Raw genomic sequence first — 24,715 nt, forward strand, 5'->3', positions numbered from 1 at the left:
TGAGCCGCCCCCCCCCCCCCCCCCCGCCTTAGGTTTGGTGGTTACAAAGGAAGAATGACTTCATTATGTATTGAACTGGCTTTTTCACAATAAGCTTGAGAGTCTAAAAACATACTATCGAATGTCTCTGGTTTATGTGATATATTTCACAGTTTAAACCACAAATTTTTTCTAGAGTTGAAATTAGAATTGCTGACAGTAAGGAAATAGAAATGATTGATGGATTGTTTACACTTGACCAGCTGCCAATGAATTCTCACTCAATATCATGTTAGCTTATGCTGAAGTAATACATAAGGTAACCTAGAAAATAGTCTGAAGTTCCTAAAACTACAAAGAAGAAAAATGTAAGTTATTCTGATGCTTTTGATCTATGAACTGTGATATAAGCTGTGACTTTTGATGTTCTGGGATGATGTGATTGATAGTATAATTTTTGTTATTCAATTGTGTACTCTTTACTGAATGTTACTGCATGTTATATTTTGGCTCAGAGACAGGGAGAAAGTCACATATTTTCCCTGTTGGCCCCTGTAGCCCTTGTTCAGGTGGAGCTTTCCAGAAGGAAGAGAGAATGCACTTCTTTTGAGAACAGGTGAGCGTGCTCAGCTGAGAGAAATTTCTGGAGTTTCCTAAGCTAGGGACTGGTATCTCTTGGAGGACACTTCAGAGAAGGTAATATTTCTGTGGATCCTAAGGGAGTTTTGTAAAGTTATTGCATCTCAAAAAAACCCCCACTGAGAAATCTTAGCCTGAGAACAAGCTTGTAGGAAAGGAAGGGTAGGTGATGAGCAGGGGAGGGATTGGCTGACTAACACTTTGATTTTTAGTTTCTTTTATCCAGCAGGACAGCTTTTCCTCTCTTTAGAATTGTGTTGCAGTAAAGCATACCTTTGATTCAGCGTCTTTTTGATCCTCTTAAGGAGAAGGTGGAGAAGATTCTGGTCAAGAGGGGGGCAGTCTGTGCGTGGCTCTAATAGCCGCTTCTCAGTGACACATAACATTTAAATTTTTAAATCACTATATGGATGAGTTGTTTTTTTCAGTGTGAGAAGGAAGGAGTTACCCTCTCGTAAAATATTCTTTCAAGTATAGGAAATATCTGAGAAGGCTGCAGTAAGTATTTAATTATGAGATTGGCTAGTGTGTTTTGGCTATTGCCTTTGTCAAACTGAGCTACATAAAATACTCATTCTTGTATCCATTGCTGACTCCTGACTATCATCTGTAGAAGAGTAAAACCCCCACTACTTTAAAAGGTCAAATCCTCTAAAGCCAATGGTGGAACTTCAACTGACTTTAATGGAGCCAGAATATCATCTTGTTTCAAGGAGTTAAGCTCACCTCTGTGGATGTAAGCTCAGCTGTGTAACATCTGGTAAAATTAAAGGGGGTGGGGGGGAAAGGGGGTCTTAATAATTTTTTTAAAAAGTGTCATCTGTGTTGAATATTTCATGCTGTGCTTTTTGTTGTTGCCTATATTGCCAAACACCCATGTTTATTGTAGTGTCTTCTAAACACTTTTTGACAAATACACTCAATATTTTTGTTAAAATACAGTCCTGGTTATATCTCTTGTTTATTGGAATTGTGCTGTGTTTTTGGTGCTTTGACATTCTCTCTATGCAGTTTGGCTATTACTTTCTTTTTCTATTGACATTCATTATGCAAGATGGAAGAATTTCTGCAAAGCAGAAGGAAGAAATTGCGGTTTGACCTGCTGTTTAAGCTAAGCAAATTAGTAAAAGAAAAAATGTTGAAAAACAGTGTGAATTCATCCTGTTTTCCTGATGCATTTTGTATCAGTATTTTGTGGCAGCCAAAATTTCTGACCAGCCCTAGACTCTTTATGTCTCTTTTGGCCTCAAACTGCATGTAATTATTCATAGTATGCCATTTCTCCTTGTAGGAAGCCTTATTACCCGCAGGCAAATGTGATCTATCATCTTTTCCTTCAACAGTTCCCCTTTTCTCTCTACCCCAAAAGAAATCAGAAAAGATTTATAAGGTTCTGCAGCCCACAAAATCTGCTTCATTACCTTTAAATCAAGTATATCTGATTGCAAAGCTCTTATTTTTATAAGAATTTTGGGAGCAGAGTATTTTACAGTTTTAGTGTGCTTTTACTAAAGGTGAAAAATGCATTTTTTAAAAACTAATTCTTTTGGGAGTTATTGCTGCAAAGGAAAAGCCATTTTTGTAGATGAAAAATAATGGATATACCTTGACATGTCCAAACAAAATGAAGTATTCAAGCTGAAAAGGTAACATCAATTCAGATAGTATTGTCTTTATATATGTATATAGTGTTACTATCCAATCCTTCTGATGTAACATAACATCTTATTCACCTATTTTTACTGCCATGGCAGATGAGGTAGATAGCTTGTTGAATCTAGAAGTCATTGTGTTCACTCCCTTTCCCCAGAGGATTAAATCTGATTTAGGACCAGTTGATATGAATGAACAGCTTAATTTGTGTCTTCCATTTTCATTACTTCCTGTGTACTTGCTTATCTTAATCTGTTACCATAATGACCAGTTACACTGTTTTGTCAAGTCCTTCATCATTGTGTCATTTCTGTCTTTTTATGTTGCCTTCTCTTACTGTTTTCTCTTCTTTCTTTCTCCATTTTACATATCTACCCCTTCTCCTGTATAGATAGAATTAATTTTTTTCCTAGTTGGATGTATTTCCTAAAGTTTGTGGCATAGGAGAAGATGTTTTTCAGTGAAATGCTGATTCTTTTTTGGACAACTTTAATGGAGATACTGGCTTTGTGTGAGAAATGACTGTAAGAATCTCAAGAATTGTTACGGGCACTTAGCACATTTGACCTTCATTCTTAATTGGTGGTTTGCTTATTTATCTCTTCAGTTAGACAGTAAACTTATACAGCAACTCATACTAGTTCAGCTTATTTGACCTGTTGATGCTACAATGTATATGTTAAAGATTTTCCTTTTATAATGCTTGCTTATCTTTTAAATTATTTTCCAAGGTTACATTTATAACTGAGTCTTGGAAACTGTGATGTTAATGGAAAAATATACCACTAAAGCATAGCAGACCTCTGCTTTTGATAGGCAGCATTGTATGTCCTCGTTTCCCCATGTAATTGAATTAATTTTCATACGAGCAATATTTTGATGTCCTTATGGATATTATTGGTTTTTTTTTTTTTTTTTAATAATTCTGCCTTTGATTTATTTTTCCACTTCCCTTGGTTTCCCTAAAGTCTTCTTAGATGAAACAGGTCATTAGCAATAAGTTATTTTTAACATAAAAGCACTTGATTGACGCTCTAGTGTAGTTATTTATTTTCCTCCCAGAGCAGTTAGAGAATTGAGATTTAAATGTTTGCATATGTGGGACTTGTCTTTTTCTCTGTGGTCAGTTACTCCTTTTAGTTCAGCTATATAAGGCCAGCTTTTTTATCCTTCTTAATGATTTACATTTGGATACTGTCTTACTGCTTACTCAGATATGCAGAAGATATTTAGTACTGGAGAAAACGGAAATGAAACTTTTTTCATTTGGGAGGAAGGCAGAAGCCTTTTTCGTTATTAGGTTGTTTGCCTGTGTGTATTTAGTCCAGACTTAAATTTAATCCTTCTCATCTCCTATTTTATTTAGTGCCTTATTAGCCTGTACCTTCTTTTAAAAACCAGCCTTAAATATCTTCTATTCTAGCTAAGTATAATTTTTGAGAATATATTTTTTTATTCCTGCAGCATAACATAGTCGCATCTATGATGTCTATATCCCCTTTCTTTACATCCTCTTTCGGCAGTAACACTGAATTATCTCTGCATTTAAACCACTTGAAGTTTTAGCTAGCAATGTGAGTGTTTTATTCCAGTAACTATTGTTTTTTTGTGGTATTAGCAATGCCCCTGCATAAATCCTGCCCCCTGCCTCAAATTTTATAAAATAAAACCTTAAAGTCTTATAATAGGCCATTAATGCTTATTTCCACAAGCACATATTAATTTATGCTTTTTCTAAAAATAATTTTGTTTTTTTAGTAGAGATACTTGCATATTACATGAAGGAATCTTAGATTATAATTTAGCACTATAAATGATCTGAAATCAGTTCTTAATTTCAGTGAGTTTCTTAATTTCTTTGCTAAAGAAAATGTGGAACTTTAAAAATTCTGAGGCAAAATGCATGCAAGTAGGGAAGAAAAAAATGAACAAGTGCTAAAGCTTGTGAATATGGGAGAAGAGATTGGCAGCAATTCATATTTGAGTTGTCATTTTAAATTTAAACCATGAGATTGATCCTGCATTGCAAAATAGAGGCAGATCTTTATGCATGTTTGGGATCCAGGTATCTTCCACAAGATTCTTTGTAGATTCAAGAAGTTATTCAAAGAAATAAAGAAATGGAAGAAAGCTTCAGGAAAAAAGTAGCATAGAAATGGCTATATTTAAGCCAGACAGTAGACAGGATTATGAATCCTGTCTTGCAAATCTTACGAATTATAACGTCTTAAAAATGGAAATAGAAATTGATAAATAATGCTTATTCCCAATCAGGTTCACTAACTCCATTCCTATTTAAGTATATAATTTAAAAAAAAATGATATATATATATATTTAAATGTACTGGTCATCTTCACGAGGAGTGCATCTGTCTGTCTGAAAGCTAAAATTTTGGCAAATATCATTGTTTCTTCTCCTAAAACATCATGAAACTCGCAGTCTGTAGTAAACTGCATGGCATTTTTCATTGTGGCCATGGCATGTATGGGTGTAGACCTTCAACAGCTACAAGTAGTAATTAGGTTAGGCATAAGGAAAAATATTCTAATAATAAGAATATTTAAGCATGGATACAGGTTGATGTAGATACTGTGTTCCCTAGAGGCTGAAGGTTTTTGAAGAAGTTAGAGAAGCATCTATCATAGTAAAGTTGGTTTTGCTTTGAGATGGGGAGGACATCATGGTCACCCCTTCCAGTTCCACTTTGAAAGTTTGTGTTGTAATCACTTGATGAAAGTAGAATTAGGACAGTTTATACTGACATCTATTAATCATATGTATTCAAGGCTTTAGGGAGCAAAGAGATAAAAAAACCCCAAACCAAAAACCAGCACCACCTTGTGTAGTGGTAGAATGAAAAAAAAAAAGGTTGATTTTTATGAGCATGTTATAGTATTAGCATATTTATGAGTTTATATTTGCAAGATCTAGTGGCGAAGTAAAAGGCACTTAGTAGGACAAACTTCAGTGTGTGCTCAGTAGGCAGCAAACCTGTTCAGCTCTGGAGATGGATACCTGAAAGGCATTTAACACTGTTTTTTTTTTCCCCTCCAGTAACTCAGCCTGAATTTTTTTTTTTTTTAATTTTTTTTTTATTTCTGGCATTCTCAATTGTGACAGTTAGAACTTGGAGAAAGAGGCAAGTTGCAGAAGTGTAAGGAGGAGAAATATGAACTGTCTAGATAATGCTAAAGCAGAAGACAAGAAAAAAAAATCTTGATGAATCTTATTTGCATATTCAGATATACTATTGTTAGCTGTATTTTTTCCTTTTCTGAAAATGAGAATAAGGCTTGTGGATAGTGGAAGTGTATACTAATTGTGTGAGTTTACAGGTTCTTTAAAAATAAAGTTACCAACAGCAAGATGTAAAAGGGAGGTGCATCATTATTACTAGAAAAATAAATCAGTTTCGTTACTTCTTTTGAAAGAATAAATGACAACAGAATGTATTCAATATGAATGGTTCAGGTATTGGCTTTCCATGCCTCATTTATGACATTCTCTTGTATAAAACTACTGAAATTATTGAAGTGCAGAGTGCTGGAGGGACACATCGTTTTCTTTTAATGAGTGTTCTCATCCCTAGTTGATGAGTTTTTGTTCTCGAAGCAGCACAGAATTAGTCTAGAAAATGTTTGAATTATTTGACTTTGAAATACGTTTCATTGGTGCAATCACTTGATGATTAGATTGTAGATATAGCTGTTGCTGAATTGCATCCACCTTAAAAGGTCTGTTTCTTACGGAATACGAAGTGGAGGGTACTCTCTCTGAAAGCTGGAAAAACCATATTCTTATATAACTGAATATTTTAAATTCCTTTAGTGTTTATTATAATAACATCCATCCTGTTTACGTCAGTTGACCTAAGGCAATTAATAAGGCAATCATCAAATGTTAATGTTAATCCAAAGAAATTCCATACTATTGCCACATTAATTAATGCTCACTTGTATATTATTATCGTTACATGTATCATGTCTATAGTGGTGACACTTTGAAGTGTCCACTATTATGAATGTATTAGAGCTTTAATGTAACAGGACTGGGTATAATGAATTCCATGTTGCAGGCTCATTTGCTGTTACACAGCAGGTGCTCCTTTGTAGTTAACCATCTAAAGAGACAGTTTTAAGAATGAGTTATTTACATACAAAATTGATGTTGATAAAGTAGAATATAAGCTCCATGCCATGTGGGATTTTCACAGTTGTACACACTGCACTTCGGCTTACATAAAAATTCTTGGCAAGGTTCTAGTGGCAAAATGTTAATTCCTTAGGTGTTCATTAAAATAACATTAATCATGAACTCTGATGATGTTCACGTTGATTTATTCTGAAACTTTATAATTAAAATTAATCAGATTCTATAATTAGGTAGAGCAGGAAAATGGAATTTGGCCTTGTTACTTTATAATAGAACTATTAATTCACTTAAATGTTAGATTTTTTTTTTTAGGAATTTAATGAACATCTGCTTTTAAATATGGATCATACAGTCAAACTTGTATCTAATAAGAGCTTCATGTGTGCCTTTCTATGTTGAAAAGTGTTTTGCAGTACTTTGTGAGAAACAGGATTATTTTTTGTTTACCACTGTGATGGACTTGAGAAAGCTGAAAAAATATTTAGCTTTCTTGTTAGCCGAATCTTGATTTTAAGACACCACCACCACCCCCCCAAGGGAAATCTGATAATTAAATCTACAGGGTTTCAGGTAATGTCTGTACTTTAGATGACTGGATGGATGTTATTCAAGCTACCTGGAAGTTGTCAGCCTGTCATTATTAATTACGTGATAATCATATTTCTGTGTCAAAAATGGAAGTGGAAAGTGTTATTATTACACTACTCTATCATTCATTTCTACTAGAACAAAGAAAAGAGGCAGCTTTTCTTGTCAAAGTAAATTTACTTTCTGCAGGATTTGTGAATGTTACAAATTTATATGGCTTCAGAGAAGCCATGTACACATTCAAAGAGGGCCTATTAAGACACCACATTTGGCTCCATAAGTCCCTGACCTACAAATTGTTATGAACTATAGGGGCATTCTGGGGAAATACTGCTGTGTGCTTGCCCCATTCTTTAGTTCTTCTTTGGGTTTCATCTTTCAGCTGCTGTTGGAGACAGGTTATCAAGCCTTAGATGTACCTTTGATCTGACCAAGTAAAACCATTATTATATAGATTTACAGGTATTTATGCCTTTACAGTTAAGATTTGCCTTCCGGAAGCCCAAGCCCCTGAGACCCATGCAAAAGTCTGGAGCAAAAAGGTATTTCCCTTAAGAGAGGAGGATCAGGTTAGGGAACATGAGTTGAACTGTTCTTTCTCACCTGTTCAGCAGACTATTTCTACTACACCAACTGGGAACTAAATACAGCTGCTTGCGTTTGACACTATACATGATTATGTAATTTGCTTACATTAACCATATTTGTTTACCTACATTGCTAATACAGCAATTTCCAGAATTTATTACAGTTCCATCGATACTGGAATCCTGGCTTTTTTTTTCTACTCATTGGTGTTGCTCTTTGTCCTGGTTTCAGCTGGGATAGAGTTAATTGTCTTCCTAGTAGCTGGTACAGTCCTATGTTTTTGAGTTGGGCAGGAGAAGAATGTTGATAACTCTGATGTATTCAGTTGTTGCTAAGTAGTGTTTAGTCTAAAGTCAAGGATTTTTCAGCTTCTGATGCCCAGCCAGCAAGAATGCTGGAGGGGCACAAGAAGTTGGGATGGGACACAGCCAGGGCAGCTGACCCAAAGTGGCCAACGGTGTATTCCATACCATGGGACATCACATCTAGTATAGAAACTGGGGGGAGTGGGGTCGGGGGGATCGCCGCGTGGCGACTAACTGGGCATCGATCAGGGGGTGGTGAGCAATTGCACTGCGCATCATTTGTACATTCCAATCCTTTCATTATTGCTGTTGTCATTTTATTAGTGTTATCATTATCATTATTAGTTTCTTCCTTTCTGTTCTATTAATCTGTTCTTATCTCAACCCATGAGTTTTACTTCTTTTCCCGATTTTCTCCCCCATCCCACTGTGTGGGGGGGCAGTGAGTGAGTGGCTGCGTGGTGCTTAGTTGCTGACTGGGGTTAAACCACGACACTCTTGCAGTTTTGCTTTGGTTTTTTTACCATTAAAGTTATGGGTTTTGCACAGTTTGTTTTCTTGTCCAATCTGAGATTGGAAATAACAGTAAGAGATAAAAAATGCCTTGAGAGAGGAGGAGAAATTGAGCAGCTGTCAGTAAAGCAAGCTAGTACACAACTAAGGCTGGTACATTTTCTGTTTGTTGTATGTTGCCAAAAGAAGTCTGATATTTCCCACATATCTCTGAAAACTGTGTATACATTTTTTTTTGTTAGTAGTAGCTCTCGGATCCCTTGCAAATAGTTTGTACAATGCCTTATACTGCAAATTTTGATCATTTTTGAATTGAAACAGTCATTTGCTTTCTTGTATAGATGTTATTTTAGTGTTTGTTATTTTTTTATATACTTTCATGAGACCTGTGCAGTAGTTTCTCAGATTAATCATTAATCTTCCTATATAACTTCTTCGTTAGATAGGACCTGCATTCAGATACTTGTGCTCAATTTCCTAATCGCTGCTTCAGCCCTGTAAATAGCTGTACAAGCACGATCCGCTGATGGATGGTGTGAATTGTTGCTTGTAGCTAGATTTATTTTTAAAATTGTCTGGTTTTTTTATTGATAGAGGTTATACTATCTATCAGTTTGTATTTTGCAAGCATAATGAATTCACCCAGCTTTTTCTTGATAAAATGATCTAACAGTGTATGGCGGTGTCACTTAACTGTAAGACTGATGCTTTTGGCTACCTCTGTTTCTGGTTTATGGATCTTATTGCAAAGTGAAATGATATATGAAAGTGACCCTCTGTAAATAAATATTTGAACACATAGGCTCAGCCTGCTTTTTCTTGCTAACTTGTAGCTTAGAAGACTGGGGCTTTTTTAGGTGATATGTTTTTGTTTTGTCCACAGAACAAGAGCATTTACTATTTCTGTGCACTCCGAGTCAGTACATAGCTGGCAATAATCTGTTGGAAAGCAGGTGTACACACACTAACATAGGACTTGAGGAGTGAGTCCTTGTTTGGGTTAGCTTAACCTAGATTTTTTTCATGATACTGATTTTTTAGGGAAGGTACCTACCTGCCATCTAGTTTTCTTGAAGACATCCATCCATCTTGTTGAGATTAGCACATTTCAGGTTGATGTAGTCCATTAAAAAACCGGTATCCAGTTATATGTATGGAAACGTATGTTTTAACACTTTAGATTTGGGGTGGGCATGTATTTCACTGCTGCTTTGGGCCCTGGGATGTCATATCTGTCTTTCAGAGCCCTGGAGTGGCCCATTGGCGTTACAGGGAGCCTGGCACTACAAAAGCACAGGAAGATGAATGTCATAGTATAGCAGAGCTCTGAGGTGCAGAATCGCTGCTACTTCTGTGGCCCTGCTATTCTACCATTTGTCTATTGATATGTTGGTCTGAAACTACAGGTCTTTCAGGAGAGGTCCAAGACAAGCCAGATTCATTAATGTATGCTTCGTTATTGAGGAAAAGAAACAAAAGCAGAAATGTTTGTGTGTACGTGAATATATACCCAGTTGTGCTTGTTTAACCAGATATGTAAAAAAGATTTTGTGTCGCTTGGCATAAGAAAATATTTTATCATGTTCCTTAGCCTAAATTCATTAGAGTGTCTAACATTGAAAATATTCCCATTGTACAGTTCTCCATAAATTAGAAGTACATGGAGCCTTTGAACATCTGTGCGTTTTGAGTAACTGCATCAGTGCCAGGACCACACTCACACACCATAAATATTTGAGGGCAGTGGGTCAAGGTAAAGAATAGGAAGGACAGAGTAAGAATAACTGAAATAGTCTTTTGGGAGGATGGTATTTGATCCTAACAGCTCAGGTCTTCTTATGACTGGAATGCCTAAACGTTAAACCTTAAAAACAACTTTGAAATGAAGCAGTTAACTTCTCCCTGCAGCACAAAAGTCACTTGACTCCAGAATGACACCTGCTTTTTTGGTTTCATTTTATAATTAGAAAAATGTATTTTCAAACTGTGCATAGTAAAATTCCAGCACTGTAGCAGATGATGAGAAATTCAAGAGCCCATGTAGTAAAGAAATAAGAAACGGAAGTGTGAAGGTTTAAGATGAGTCTTAAAAAGACAAGTAATGCTTTGAATAGCAAATAATTTATGCAAAATATGTTACAAAATCTAAGATGCTAAATAAATAACCAATACAATGTATTCTGTTTTGACACTTTGTTTCCACTTTAAAGATAGTGAATGCAGATTCATTTGTTAACAATATTTTGAAGCTATTTTTCATTATAATTGCTTTGTATTTTGTACAAACAGTTGAACTGTAATTTTAAATTTCAGTCTTCTGCTTTGAAGCTACACGAAAATATGGTGGGATAAACATTCAGAAAAATAGATTTGTGGTTATATAATTTCTCTTTATTATAAAAAAGTTGCTTCACCATATGAAACTTTTTTCTCCTATATTTTGGAAGGCTTGTGTTCTCTTTTATATTTCACCAAGTCGGCATGATATAATGTATTTCTAATTTCTGTAATCTTTTATGATTACAACATGAGGGTAGTATTATAAAAGTTATTCTCATACAGCATTGAGAAGTCCTGAAGATTTAAAACGGAAGAATGGGATATAAGAATGCTTCAATCCAGATATTAAATGGTAGACAAATAAGCAACGTAGTAATTGTTAAAGACTTAATACTACATTTTTTTTAGTTTTTAAAGGTTTTGGGGTTTTTTCGTTAACTTGATGTATCATAATGATAAAGGACTATTAACCTTTACCATTTGGTCTGAATTACTGTATTTTTCAGCGAAGTAGAGGTTTCTTACTTTTGAGTAAGACTTTACATTCTAGGAGTAGTATAACTCTAAGGGCTTGTTTCTGTTGCCACTTCTGTCAGCAGCCATCTTTGACAGAAGTAGGTTTTGGGCCCATTTGTCTTTAAGTAGAAATACAAATGCCTGATTTGGCAGGCTATACTTTCACAGCAGATTTTGTAAAGACAGCTGCCTATTGAAGTCTCCTGTCCGTACTGTCTTGAAGAACAGGGAGACTTTACAAAACATCATCAGTGTCGACTAACAGTTGCATACATAAACGTTGTTGTTAAAATATATCTGTTTATCATTACATTTTTCTGATTTACAAATCAGGCTGTATTTCAAGGCAACAGGTAAGTTTGAGAATTGTTAAATTTTTTTGGATTTTCATTTATAAGAAAACTTGGCTAGGTATTTCAAGAATTTCTTAGAAGTCTGAATAGTTAAACCCTCCTTTTGGTTACTACATTACTTCTGGAACCAGTAGATAAAATTCTACACATTAAACACGGTAAAAACGGTGCATATTCTGCAAAGGACAGAATTTTAGATTAAAGTTTTCTGGGCACAAAAGCAGTAACAAAATGATCCCTACAAAACAGAGTAACTTAATAACACAAGAAATAACTTTTGTTAATTTGAAACCCTAGAAACTGAAACTTGTAAAGTAAGATGTAATTAAATTATGGTACTGTACATACCAGCTGTTCTTGGTAATTGAAACTTTACAATATGAAAAATACATTACATCTGTACAGTTTATACAGGTAGGTAGGATGAGTTTTGAAAAAGATTCACTTTAAGGGTCATACTCCGAAGTCAAAAAAATACTGCACAACTTAACGAATTACAAATTGTAGACTTGAAACAATTAATCTTTGTGATTCGTTTTTAATTTGAACAGGGATCCTAGAATCCATAATGCTATGTCTTCTCACTTCTGTCCATGATACTACATAGAATTTGGTTGCAGCCTCTGCTACAGGAAAAAAAAAAGACAACAAACCCTCCCCCAGTTAAGCCAGCTGCTGACTGTGTTCCTTGATTCGTGCTGTTGTTGTTATTGTGCTCAGATCCAGATCAGTTTCTAGGTGTGTTTCCACTGTTTCTTCCTGGTTATTCGAGTCATAGGGCTTGTGAGCAAGCAGTTCATGATGTACTCCACAGTAACTTATCGTGGGCTGATCATAGGCAAGAAATGTTGACACGTTCATAGACAATGGTATCTAGGGGAAAAACAAAGATGAAAACCAGCCAGTTACCAAAAGACATCATCAAATTGTACTTGCCTGAATTTGATGTTGAAGAAACGGACTGTCTAAAAACATTGGCTAATGCCAAATATAGTGCTGCATGTAGAAAACCTCTTCCTTCTCTCTATCCCTCTACCCCCTCCAGTCCACCCAATACTACCACCTTTGATCTTGTGGCCCAGGGCTAGGTGTGTGCTTGAATGTGTTTGTGAGGATTAAGATATGACTGAATTCAAATTGTCTTTAGAATGTAATTAGCCTCTGCTAAAATCAGCCTATCAGGGAGGAGAAATAGGAGTGACTCAGTTGGGGATATATAGAGTATTTCAAATTAAATTTAAATGGCTTTTCAAGTTTAAGAGTGGTTAGTGTATCTTGCTTGAATACATCAGTGGGTGTGATACCTTTGGTCTGCTGGGAAATGCTCACAGATGACACATTTCCTATTATTTATAGCATAAGCATCTACTTGAATTTAGCAGCTTTCAGTAAATATTGGACCATGACAGATGATAGCTTCATCCACTGTTATGCTATGGTAGCTCTGAAAGCTTTGCTATTGCAGGTTTAATTCAAATGCTTTAGGCTGAAAAGTTCTTAAATTTTTTTTTACTATTTTCTTGAGGATTTTGAACACACTTCAGCATAGAATTATTTACAATACACTGTAGAATCAGAGGTGAAATTAATACAGATTTTGGATTGTATGTATTTGTACTATTAGATTTATTTTTATTTATATTAAGAGAATCAAAGGATGAAAAAGGTGACTATATTGTAATGGCTGTGTGAGTCATGTTAAAGTATTTAAAAATCAGATTTCCAGTCCATTGTAAAACTAAAGAGAACAATTTTTTTTCATGACTTTTATTGTTCTCTTGCTGTTATTTTGAAGTCTGACTGACATGTAATAAAACTAAATATGAAGATAGGTATTATTTAAAAGCATTTTAGTTTGAAATATGAAATTATAAAACCAAAACTGTTTCTCATTAGCACAACTGGTTGATGCATTTGGATGTCCCACCTGAACCTCTACGTGCTCTCAACAGCATGTTGGAAGTCCCATTATAAACACTGCTCATATGCTATCCAAAACATGGAGATGGGCTGAGAAATATTAGGAAGTCTATGACTTTTCTACCTACATATGAGATATCGATAGCTCATGAAGAGCTAAATAACATTCAGCTTAGAAGATGGATGTATGTAGCATATCATGTGATCACGCTGTCTGAATTGGAAGAATGTCAGTTTAACCTATGACAAAATTATATCTTCATAGGAAAGAATCAGAAAACCAGTGGAATGTATCTTTTTCTATCCTGACTCTTGTATTTGAAAGATTTAAGGTTAAAGACACCATACCGTATCGTAGGTGTCTGGTGATCTGTATCTCTTCACTCACAAAAATTCATGAGTTCTCTCTGCATTTTGTGTGGCCACCTTGGGTGTTTTTGTGTTGTTTTTATTCCTCATGATGAAACACTGGGTGAACACCTCAGGCTTTCTTAAAATAATGAAAAGTCTTTACCTGAGGAAGAACTCTGGCATTTTAAATACATGCAATAAGAAGAAATGCTCCACGTTTTTTCCCCTTCATAAACACTAACAAGGCTCTGACTGTACAGGGAACCATGTAGGTGTGCTGGTACTTACTTTTTCTCTGCCCACTCAGCTAATCTAGTCACATTTGCGTTGCCCTTTTTTAACAGGAGCAAAAGGTGGTGAATGGCCTTGAATCACTAATGCCTATCCACACTTCTGTGGAAACCAGACAACCAGACAAAATATTGTACAATCTGGCTTCAAATGTGCTGTTGCCCACATTTTGGTTGGAATAGTCAGTTAAGAGATACTTAGTGCCACATCTGTCAAAATAGAAGATATGGGTTGACATGCTTCATAAAAATTAAACTCTGTCTCTGTGTGTTCGGAATAAGAGCTGAGTCTTGCATACGTTTTTGAAAAAGGTTTGTTGTATGTATGTTAGACTGGGAAAAGTGTGTGTGTGTTAACGATCTTAGTACCTCGTCATATTCTCAGTAACCTTTTTTTCATTTATTTTCCATTTAATGTATCTAAATTGCTGACATTTGATTATATTCTGTTTTCAGCAACATCAGAATAGAAGGATAGCAGAAGGGAGGAAAGGAGCACTTTAACTGCTTCAGAGCTGTAGTCAGTAACAAGATGATAATGGTTATGGGCTTGTTCTAATTTCTTTCTGATGCTGACATGATGGCCTTGCAGTGAAGCAACTCTACAGGAAGTTTGTCAGTAGTGTAAGGTGGGTTAAGCAAACTATATATGCAGTTGCCATGAAATGTAGACAATTGCATACATGCATTCTTTCATGGATACACATACAGGCCTGAGTGGGAAGCCACATAGGAGGAGATCTAAGGCCTAGCTGAGATTAGAGAGACAGAACAACTTTTGGATTAATGATATTTTCCTTAGTCTGGTAAAGTTTCCATTCTGACAAAAATTACGTGTGGTTCTCCAGTGCTGTTTTCTGAAGTGATGCATAAAGTTGTGTTAGCAATTCTACATTATTCTAGGCAAATATGAACCAGGAATGATGTCACTCTTCAGTGCAGAAGAATCTGCGCTGGTTCTCTTGTAACCAGGTCATTCCTGTAGAATGTAAAATCTCTGCCTTTTAGAAAATTAGTGCTATTCAGACCTGTTATAAAATCTCCCAGATAGTTTTTTCTGACCTACTGCTTTTCTCTTGTTGCATCTGTTTTCCCTCCTTAACTGTGTCCACCTCTGTTTCCTAGAATGGTCAGGATCTGACCACCTGCCATGTTTCTTTTTAGTGTAAGTATTTGGGGAAGGAGACTTTTTGGTCACTCCAGTTCGTACCACAGGTCATTTGTAAACATCAGGTGAAGCTGCTACCAGCTGCTGCTTTATTGCTGTCTGGGTGTGCTGGATCACTTTGGGATTTTCAGGTTACAGTCCTGGAACAGAGATGTCAACCCTCATGGCATGGTAATTAAACAGGGAACATCCCTGTTTGTATTTCCTCCTTTGCATTTTTCCTTCCTGTTTTCCTTCTGATAGCAGTATTTGTCTCAGTAAAAGTTCTATCTCTATAAACCTCCTGTTCTTTGAACTTTTTTAAAAATTCAAATAAGTAATACCACAGCATTTGTAATGAGAGCTCTCATCTCTTTGACAGCAATTCTGAAGTAGAAAACACTGCATTGTTTAATTACTAGTGATGTGTGAACTTCATATTGTCTGGAGTTCAGGTTCAGATGAGCATCCAAAAAGCCTCGGCTTATCTCAGATTTACAGTTCAGAAGCCTTAAAATTGCAATTACTATTCAAGGAAGCATCTGTCCTGCAAGCTGAATTTCATTGCATAGTATTAAATTTCTGTACACTGTGTGTGTACTGCTGTGGAAAAAGCTCCAGCAACCCTGGATCTTTTCAGTAAGAAAGTTTAAAACTCAAGACTCATTTTACATAGAAAATGTAGCTAAAAGGTTGCATTTACAAAACTGTATAGCAAACCAGAAATAAAAAAAAAAAAAAAAAATTCTGTTTAGTCCCAACAAGAATTTAATCCAGTGTTTGGAATGTTGGTGTTTTCGCATTTCTGTTTTGATCCTCACTGGCAGTTGAAAAGTTACCACAGATTAAAAAGAATTTTATTTTATTTTATTCTTTTTTTAAATGAGGCTGAGAATTTGGTTCTGGCTTCTCTTCAGCAATTACAGAGATCTGCAGGAAATAGGTTATTTTGTCCAGACTGTAGAAATATGTTCGCTACTAAACAGATGTGAACTGGTTGGGGAGGGGAATGCTTCTAGCTACAGATGAATATCTTGGCAGTCAGCAAAGATGGGAAAGGTTCTAGCAAAGGCATACAGTGTTTATTAAGCTTCTGGTGTTGTGTTCTTATCTGATTGCTTGACCTTGGCTTGGCTTTCATAAGAAAGAGAGTTGCATTTTTTTTCTGAATTTGTTGTATTTAGAATTAGAGGCAATATTTTCAGCCTAAGGATTTTGATATTTTGTTAAATTTAATGGACATGGGGTGTTCAAACCTCCTGGGGTGATTTCAAGACTGAGCCACAGAATCCTGGAAACTAAAGAATCCTGGAAACTAAAGGCATAAGGTCATAGCCACACATCTGGAGTGGCTTAAGAATGTAGGCATGGGAAAATATGATAGGGCAAAGGAATATTATCTGTGGAGATGGCAGAAATAAGAAGAAAAACAGAAGATCATGAACAGGAGGGATGAAAATAAGTGAACCAGGTTGTACACTGAAATAGGAGAATAAAATGAGCTAAAGGATGGAAGCAACAGAAGTGATGGAGTTGTGATATATCATTCTGAAAATGTACAGAATATAGGAATGCCATTACAACATAGGCATGGGAATATAATATATATGGTCAAGATATGAGAGTTAAATCCATTTTGTATAGAAGTTGGTGGAATTTTGCTATTAGCTTTGCTAAAAAAAAAAAAAAAAAAAAGGAACAAACCCTTGTAATATATACTAGGGAACCATAAAGGTTTTATTGGCATGAATCAAAATTAAATGCTGTATTCATGACCACTGTGAAGAATCATGTTATTTCAAATGAATGTCAAAACAAACCTGATACTTTACCATCCATTAGTTTGTCTTTGGGATGTATTTGCCATGTTATTTAAGTTTATTGGAGGTTAAAATTTAAATAGTACTATTTTTGAATCCTTATGCATATAAAACAGAAAAAGGCTTGGAAGGAATAAAATACCTTGGATTTATCAGATAGAGAATACATTAGAATAAATTATAATTAATGTATTTAAGAAAACTTATTTAAAATGGCTCTTTCATGAATCTTAACAACCTGATTTCAGACTTTGACTTACATTTGAAGGCAGTTCTGTCTTCCTTTGGGAACTCCCTGAATTCCTAGTTTCTCTTCTGTTTTGTATACCTGTGAACCTCACTACTGAAGGTTGTTCTCAGCAAAGCATCACTGAACACATTTAATTCATATTTACTAGCCAATATTGCCGGGATATCTTTGATTCTTCTCTAAATACCCCTGTTTCCCACAAGCTTTCTTAAAGCACAATTTGGCAAGTATTTGCAACTGTTTTTGCTAATAACTCTGTTTTCTCAGCACCCTCTCAACTTCCCAACTTTCCTACTTCAAACTTCATTATGCTGTTCTCTTTAGCATGGTCAGGCACATTTACCTGTTTTCCTCTGTCACCCTCTGTCCTATTTTCCCATATTTCTCATTTGCATGTTTCCTATCTTGTCCCCTGCTTTTCTCTTCCATTTCTCTAAGTCTTCACAAAATGCCTGGTGACTTCTTTGCTCTCCAGTGACTCCATCCCTCTGCCAGCTCACTGGTTCTGTCCTCTGGCCTACCCCAAGCTCATTCCACTGAAATGCATCTTATCCTGCCCTCTCTGAGAGCTGTCTCTTGAAGCCAGAACTACCTTGCATAATGGAGGCTATAGGCACACTTTCTGAGTCTTTCCTGTCTGCCTCTTTGCCATGCAGTCCTCCATAGGTGCACTTTTGTTTTCAGATGCAACATCGCAGGGTATTGTAATGCCTATCCCAGATTTTACCACAGACCTTTCAGAACATTTTACCCTGTTTTCTATGTTCTGGTTTTCTCTCAAGAGGAACTGATTTTCCCCAAATTCTTTTCCATTGCTCTCTAACACTGTTATTGCCTTAATAGGGCTATATTAACTTGGTTGTTTCTTTTTCTTCTGTTGCCATAAGATGCAGAGAAAATGCTATGTAAGAGAGCAATCCAAAAAGTCTTGTTCCAGTCCGGCTGGAATATAGCAGTTCTGTGAATTTTTGGACTTGTGTTGGAAACTACTTCTTGTGCTGAATGGAGAAAAACGGTTGAATATACACCCTGGCACAGTGTAGTAGCCTTGCAGATACTCTGCGCCTTAGTGGTTCTTGTTTTCTTCCAATAACCTAGGTAGGTCTTGGAATATTTCAAGTACTTCACAGGGTTCTGGTTTATTGATAAAGTTGCACAAGAATTACCTGAACACTAATTCAGGCTTCTTAACTGGCTTCTCCTTGAAGCTGAGTCCTTGTTTCTTATGGAGCCATAGAACAGGACTGTAGCAAGATTGTTCTGTACCCTTACCTACGTCTCCTGCCCCTGCACCCCCGCGTTTAAGTCCTCTCTGATTTCAGCAGGTCTTGCATGTAACAAGTGCCTTATTTTCTCTCTTAAGTAGCGTGTTCAATGGCTTTCTGTGAAAGTCCCAGAGCTGTCTGGTAGGTATAGGTATGAAAGGAAAGTACCTATCTGGTTATGATCTCATCCCATTTCTTTCATTGTCTGCTTCATCAAGCATGTATTTACCTAAAAGTGCCGTGCCATGAAGCAAGGGAGATAATTAAACTCAAGCTTCTGTTAAAGGAATAGATAAACCTGTTATAGCCAATTTGTGACAGTCATGGATTTACAGTCCAGATCTTCCTAGCTCCTCTACCAAAATGTAACACAGCCATGGGGGTAAGGTTACCAGAATTTACTTTTTGTTGATGGTGGTATTTACATACACTGTGAGGAGACCTTACTGTAAGGCAATGAGTACCTCGAATTAAATCATGGTCCCTTTAAAGTGCTGAAAATGAATGGCTGCAAAAATTGCTAGTCACTTTTAAATGTCTTAGTTTTCCTTTAAACTTCTAAATTCTTAGGTGGTTGTTCTTTAAAACTTGTGTCTGCATATTTCAACCTTTCAAAGTCCAAATTCTAAAGGCTTGGGAAAGGGCAATAAGTTGTTAGATCAGCTGGTGAGAACTTCAGCATGAAAGGTCACAAGGCATTGGTATTAACTCACCCAGCTTTACTTGTGAATGGCAGGGAGGAGTTGTGCAAGTGAAAGAGTGCAAAGGGAAGGATGTTTTCAAGCTTTTTCTGCTTCTCTCAAAATTAATTTCTACTCAGTTCAGGCTGTAATTAAAAACCTACCAAAAGTGTAAGCAGTAACAATAGCTTTCATCGAATAGCAAAATTTTTCTTCACACAAACATTAAGTTAATGCCCTCTTGGTGAAGGAGGATTGTGTTTTCTATTCAAAGGCACATCTGTCCAGATGTTGTGCATGATTTCAATATGAAAATTTATTTTCTGTTGCTCAAGAACACTTGCTTTTCTTCTGCTATAATTTTCCTTCTCTGCAGTAAATCTGGGCAATAAAGTACGATAGTGATATGTTTTGTGTGCTCTGCTTGGGTTTGGTAATTTTTCTCTTCCAGTGTGTTCATTTCTGGTTACCTAAATTGTGGTCCCACATTGTGAGAAATAATGCAACTGAACCCAAACATGTATTACTATGCATCTGGTTTGTGCTCAGTCTTCACTGCCATGTTAGACTAAACATGTGTTGTAACTACGTTCTTATCAGAGAAAGACAAGAGTGAGGAAGCAAAGGACAGATGAGAGGTTTGCATCACATCTGTATTTTAAGCTTTTTAAACCATCCATTCAGTCACACGGAACGTGAGGACCAGTTGTCTTCATGGCAATATAAGAAACATATTATTTCAAAGCTCCTGTTGTAGTAGCTGCTACTTCTAGACTTGACTTGTGCTATTGACTGAATGCACTGTGTTTATATTGATACCAAAAAAGAAAAAGCTTTAGTAAGGGCATGATTAGAATTATAGTCCGTCAATAATTGTATTCTTTTCTGTTCAATGTTTAACATGAATTTTAAGTAATTTATGATGCAGGATATTCCCTGGGAGAGGAGGGTGGTGTTAAAAAGTAAAAATCACCTTTAAAAACAAGGCCAGTACTTTTGAATCTTTGTGTTTAATGTTGGGCATATAAACAGTAAGCTGATTTTTTCTGAGGGATGGGAGAGGGTACAGAAAGCATTCAACCACTGTTGGGTTCCATGAGAAAACTGTTGAAATTTTTTTTTAATTATGTCAATGTAGATTTGGTGTCCTAATTTTAAAGTAGAAAGAATTAGCAAAATTTTTTCCGCAAGTTGAATATACTAGTTTTGACAATGGCCTTTACCAGGTTTTGAAATGCTAAAGTGAATAGCTGCTAACAGCTACTACAGAATATCCCCCCCTTTTGTTTTTTTTTTAAGAAGTAGAAAATAAGGAAGGGGAGGAAGCAGAACTGAAAAGGTTTTATTTTTCATTCTGATTCAGTTCATTGGGGTTCAGACTAAATAGTGAGCTGTGGTTCCCTAGTTGCTGGGCATTTTGTCTTGCATGTTATTAATTTTCTCAAAATTTGAACAGTGACATTTGCTTAACATCTTTCCTTCCTGTAAAGAATGTGACATTCGTGAGATGAGAACAACTTGTGACTTGATTAGCTTTAATTGCTTGCTTGGTTTTGAAAGCAGTATGTATTACATTTTATGTTAGTTAGATGTTCGCTGTTGGCTATTAATGTTAAAAAATGAACAAGTTATAAATGCCTGACAAGATAAATATCTGCTCTGCCTTTTTCAAGTTTTTTTTTTGTTTTTGTGTGTGGGTTCTTTTGGGTTGGGTTGGGGTTTTTTGATTGGGTTTATTTTTTGTTTTACTTTAACAGCCTGCAGTTTTGGATTTTTAAGTTTTGGTTTTTTTAAGTAACAGTACTTCAATTTTTAATGTAGTAAATTGAATTAAGGAAGTAGGTATGAGAGTGTATGATTCTGAGTAAATAATTATCCTTTCAATTGTTGCATTGTTTGAAATATGCTTCATAATATTTAATAATGAAGTGTGTATTGCCCTAAAGTATTTCTAAAAATGTTATTACAATTAGATCTGTATCTCTTGAGCACTAACCTTTTTAGGTTTCTCATTTGTTCTTCATTTGTAGACAAAATTTGGTGTTTATCAATAGGGTCTGAAGGCGTAATTGCTGAAGTATCATTTAAAAAAGATAGCTCTGAACTTTGTGGGACTAAAAGTAAATCAACACAGATAAAGCTTTTACTTTAGCTGCTGTATAAATGATGGACTCAGTTCAAAGTATTAGATAGCAAGCATTTGTTACATATAGAAAAAGCTAGCTATTTTTGTCTTAGTAAAGTTTGTTGCAGCTTGGAGAATCTGACCATCATACTGTATCTTAGTTCTAATTAATTATTTAGCAATCAATAGATAAGATATGAAGAATTTGCATGAATAAAAAGCATATGAAAAAAGACACCCTTGAAAAGTAAATAATGTGTTTGTAGAGATGTCTCAAAGAGAATATGTTTGTACGCCACACATATGTAGGTAGATGTGTGTATATTGTACACGTACACTTGGAAGTCTTGTAGACAAGCCCTAGAAGAGGTCAGTGCAGCTGCTTCCCTTCTCCTCTGAAAGTTTTAGAATACCAAAAAGGAAACTAGACTTCATCAGTATAAGTAGAAAGAAAGGGAGCTAAATGAAAGGAACCAATGAGATTAGTCTGATTTATATTACAGATTTGTTTCATATTTAGGGGAGGTCTATCTCCCTAAAAAAAACCCCTGTTGTATCATAAAGTTGAAGAAACATATTACAGTTAAGTTTAGAAAAACTTGGCAAAGCCAAGCTTAGTTAAACATTAGAGAGCTTGTTTAGTTAAATACCCTAGGGCCTGGTCATGCAGGATGTCTTGCAGAAACTGAAGGGAAAACTTTTTGTTTTGGAGAGGTCTGTGGAGAGTAAGGTCTATGCGTGGTATTCTGTGGTATTCCTCTTAATGAGCAAAAATCGCTGAAGAGTGGCTATATCCAATATCTAAGCAGTTACTGACTGCAGTTATTTTTACAGATTTTCATTAAGTGTGATTGTTTTAGTTGATAGTTCAACTTTCTGGCCCATCATAGGGCTATAAGTAGGTTTGAGGACTCTATTCCTCAAAGGTTAGATTCTCATATATACTAGATAGGCTTTTGTGGAGTGTGATTAATATGTTCTTATTTTCTTTATCCTTCTCTAATTATTTTAATGTAACAAGCAATTTTAATATCCCCTAAGTGCTATAACAGGCAATCTCATTACTTTTCATCAGGCTTGTTTACACAGAAATAAAACAGCAGCAAAATAAATAACACTGAATAAACTAGAAGTTGAAGTATTACCTACTCTGAGTATTCAGAACCATGAGTCAGACTCCAAAGAATTCATGAGCCTAGCTTAAGAAAGGGAGAGTATTTTTGTTCATATAATCTTTAGCTTCTTGTTTACTTTTGGTGTGTGAGCAGTTGGGGAATGTTATATAGCTTTTGTATCTAACTATGAAGACTAGGTTCTAACTCCAGTGAAAGCTGATGTTCTTACAGCTCCAATAGTAGGGGCTTTAGGAAATACCAGGAAACTTGATAATACTGACGATATCGATGTTTTCCTTTTTCCACTTGGCCCTTTCTTTCTCTGTTATCTCCGAAGTGTTAACCTCTTCTTTCTTACATCTCTTGTTTTATCGTTTCCCCTCTATTTCTGTCTTTAAGCGGAAGCATCCTTCTTATTAATCATATTAATCATTTGTGTAACCTCTCCATCTTCCAGTTATATTGTTGGCTGCTGTTAGTCTATTATCTCATTCCCCTTGGCTTTTCTTTGTATTCTACTGTATATCTTTGGCTGCTTTTCAGTAAGGTGCCCGAATGCTCTTTCCTTAAGTGTCATATCCCCAAATAAGCTTTCTTGACTCCGGGAAAGGAGACATGAAGGCCTGGTGGTGCTGAGACAAATTCACAGTGAAACCACCCACTGCGCTTTTACATTTTGAGCATTAGCTTTTAGCCTTTGATATTTAAACAGTTCTCCTGCTGAATGGACTGTGATTGTGGGTTTCATAGTGTCCCAAGTCTGATCCTGCCAACTGTTGCATGCAGTTGTGACTAGCCTACTAGAATGAGCTGGTGAGATACCCACGTAGTTAATCTAGTGTTTGTATAAATTGGAGTTGTATGGGCCAACAGATGCTAGGGCCAAAAAATTTACAGATCTGAAGGGAAGAGAACTTGCGCTACTGTGAGCAAGGAGGAGGCCTTATTTAATCTGCTAGTTTGTTTTTCCTCTCTCAAATTTTTTTGTGCAGAAAACTGAGTTGAAGACAAACTTGATGTATTTTGTTTGAATTCTGCATTACTGATAGCTTGAGATTAATCTGGGGTGCCAATTTAAAACCCACAAAAACCAACAACCAAAACCTGATGCTTTCAGTCTTCTTCTCCTGACATTTCTGGAGAAGAGGTTTTCCAGTCACATCTGTAGCTGACACAATCCTGTCCACAGTGTTCTTGTAACTGAAAAGTAATCACACACTCCCAGCAACACACATGTGCTGGCAAAACCCTTCATGCAGATGCGATACTTAATTTTATTAGCTTAGCTTGTATTGGTCAGGATGTTCTTCAGCTGGTGCAGGAGGCCTGCTGTTAGATTGTTCTGATGAGTGTGATTGCTATTACAGCTCTCTCAACTGACTTTAGGTAATATTGAGGCATTCGATGGTCAGTGATATGTTGTGATATCAGGGATATTCCTATGTAATGAAATCTCAAGTCCCAGGAGCCTTAGGAAGTGTGTAAGAAAGGTTAAAAAAACCCCAGTAACACCCCCGCCCGCCCCGACCTCCCCTTACTCCTCTCTGATACCTCTTTGTACTGCTGCATTATTTTGTGAGGCAATGCTGATCAGTACTTGAGGTTGGCCAAAGCATACCTATATATATATGGCATGTGTGGATTCATTTAAAAGGCATATCATGAAAATGTCTCTTTGGATGTAGGAAACTACTTATGAAGAATGAGAATGTTAAGTGTGTGTTTTTTATTTCATTCTCGTGTGTTGCAATGTAAATGCCTCTTTTTACATTTTAAACAACCAGTTTGCATGAAGTGGTGTCCTCTTGTGCACAGTGTTCTCAAATTAATAAATAAAATTTAAAAATCTAACTTACATTCATAGCTTGCATCAACTTATGATATGAGTAATATTATTTCAATGACTAATCCAGACATACCTGTCAGAGATGGAAAACCTATGCTGAGACTGCTGTAATCCATTTGCTGATTTTTATGGTCCCAAAGTCCCTTGAAGTACCTGACTGAAATCCAAGTGTGCTCCACATGCTGAGTTTTGCATGTAGATCTTTAAATTACTTGGAAGACATAGACAGATTCCCTTGGGGTTCAATCATTTGTTGAACCTGAAATGGTTTGTTTATTGTAGGAAGTGTTTTGTTTTTAAAATCTATTTTGCATTGTATAATGCATCTGTTCTCATTGA

The 24,715-nt window shown here is 35.9% G+C and overlaps 2 protein-coding genes across 3 annotated transcripts in view; one reads left to right on the plus strand and one right to left on the minus strand.

The window, feature by feature from the left end:
* CTNNA3 (catenin (cadherin-associated protein), alpha 3) overlaps positions 1–24,715 on the plus strand; it is a 529,775-nt gene that overhangs the window by 134,519 nt on the left and 370,541 nt on the right. The gene's annotated exons all lie outside the window — the stretch shown is intronic.
* LRRTM3 (leucine rich repeat transmembrane neuronal 3) overlaps positions 10,793–24,715 on the minus strand; it is an 89,741-nt gene continuing 75,818 nt past the window's right edge. The window contains exon 3 of the mRNA XM_010579983.1: positions 10,793–12,440. Coding sequence (XP_010578285.1) covers positions 12,231–12,440 — 210 coding nt within the window. The 3' untranslated portion in view covers positions 10,793–12,230. The remainder of the gene's footprint in view (positions 12,441–24,715) is intronic.

The sequence above is a fragment of the Haliaeetus leucocephalus genome, unplaced genomic scaffold (assembly GCF_000737465.1).
Source record: "Haliaeetus leucocephalus isolate CR32 unplaced genomic scaffold, Haliaeetus_leucocephalus-4.0 Scaffold687, whole genome shotgun sequence".
In the NCBI taxonomy this organism is placed as follows: Eukaryota; Metazoa; Chordata; class Aves; order Accipitriformes; family Accipitridae; genus Haliaeetus; species Haliaeetus leucocephalus.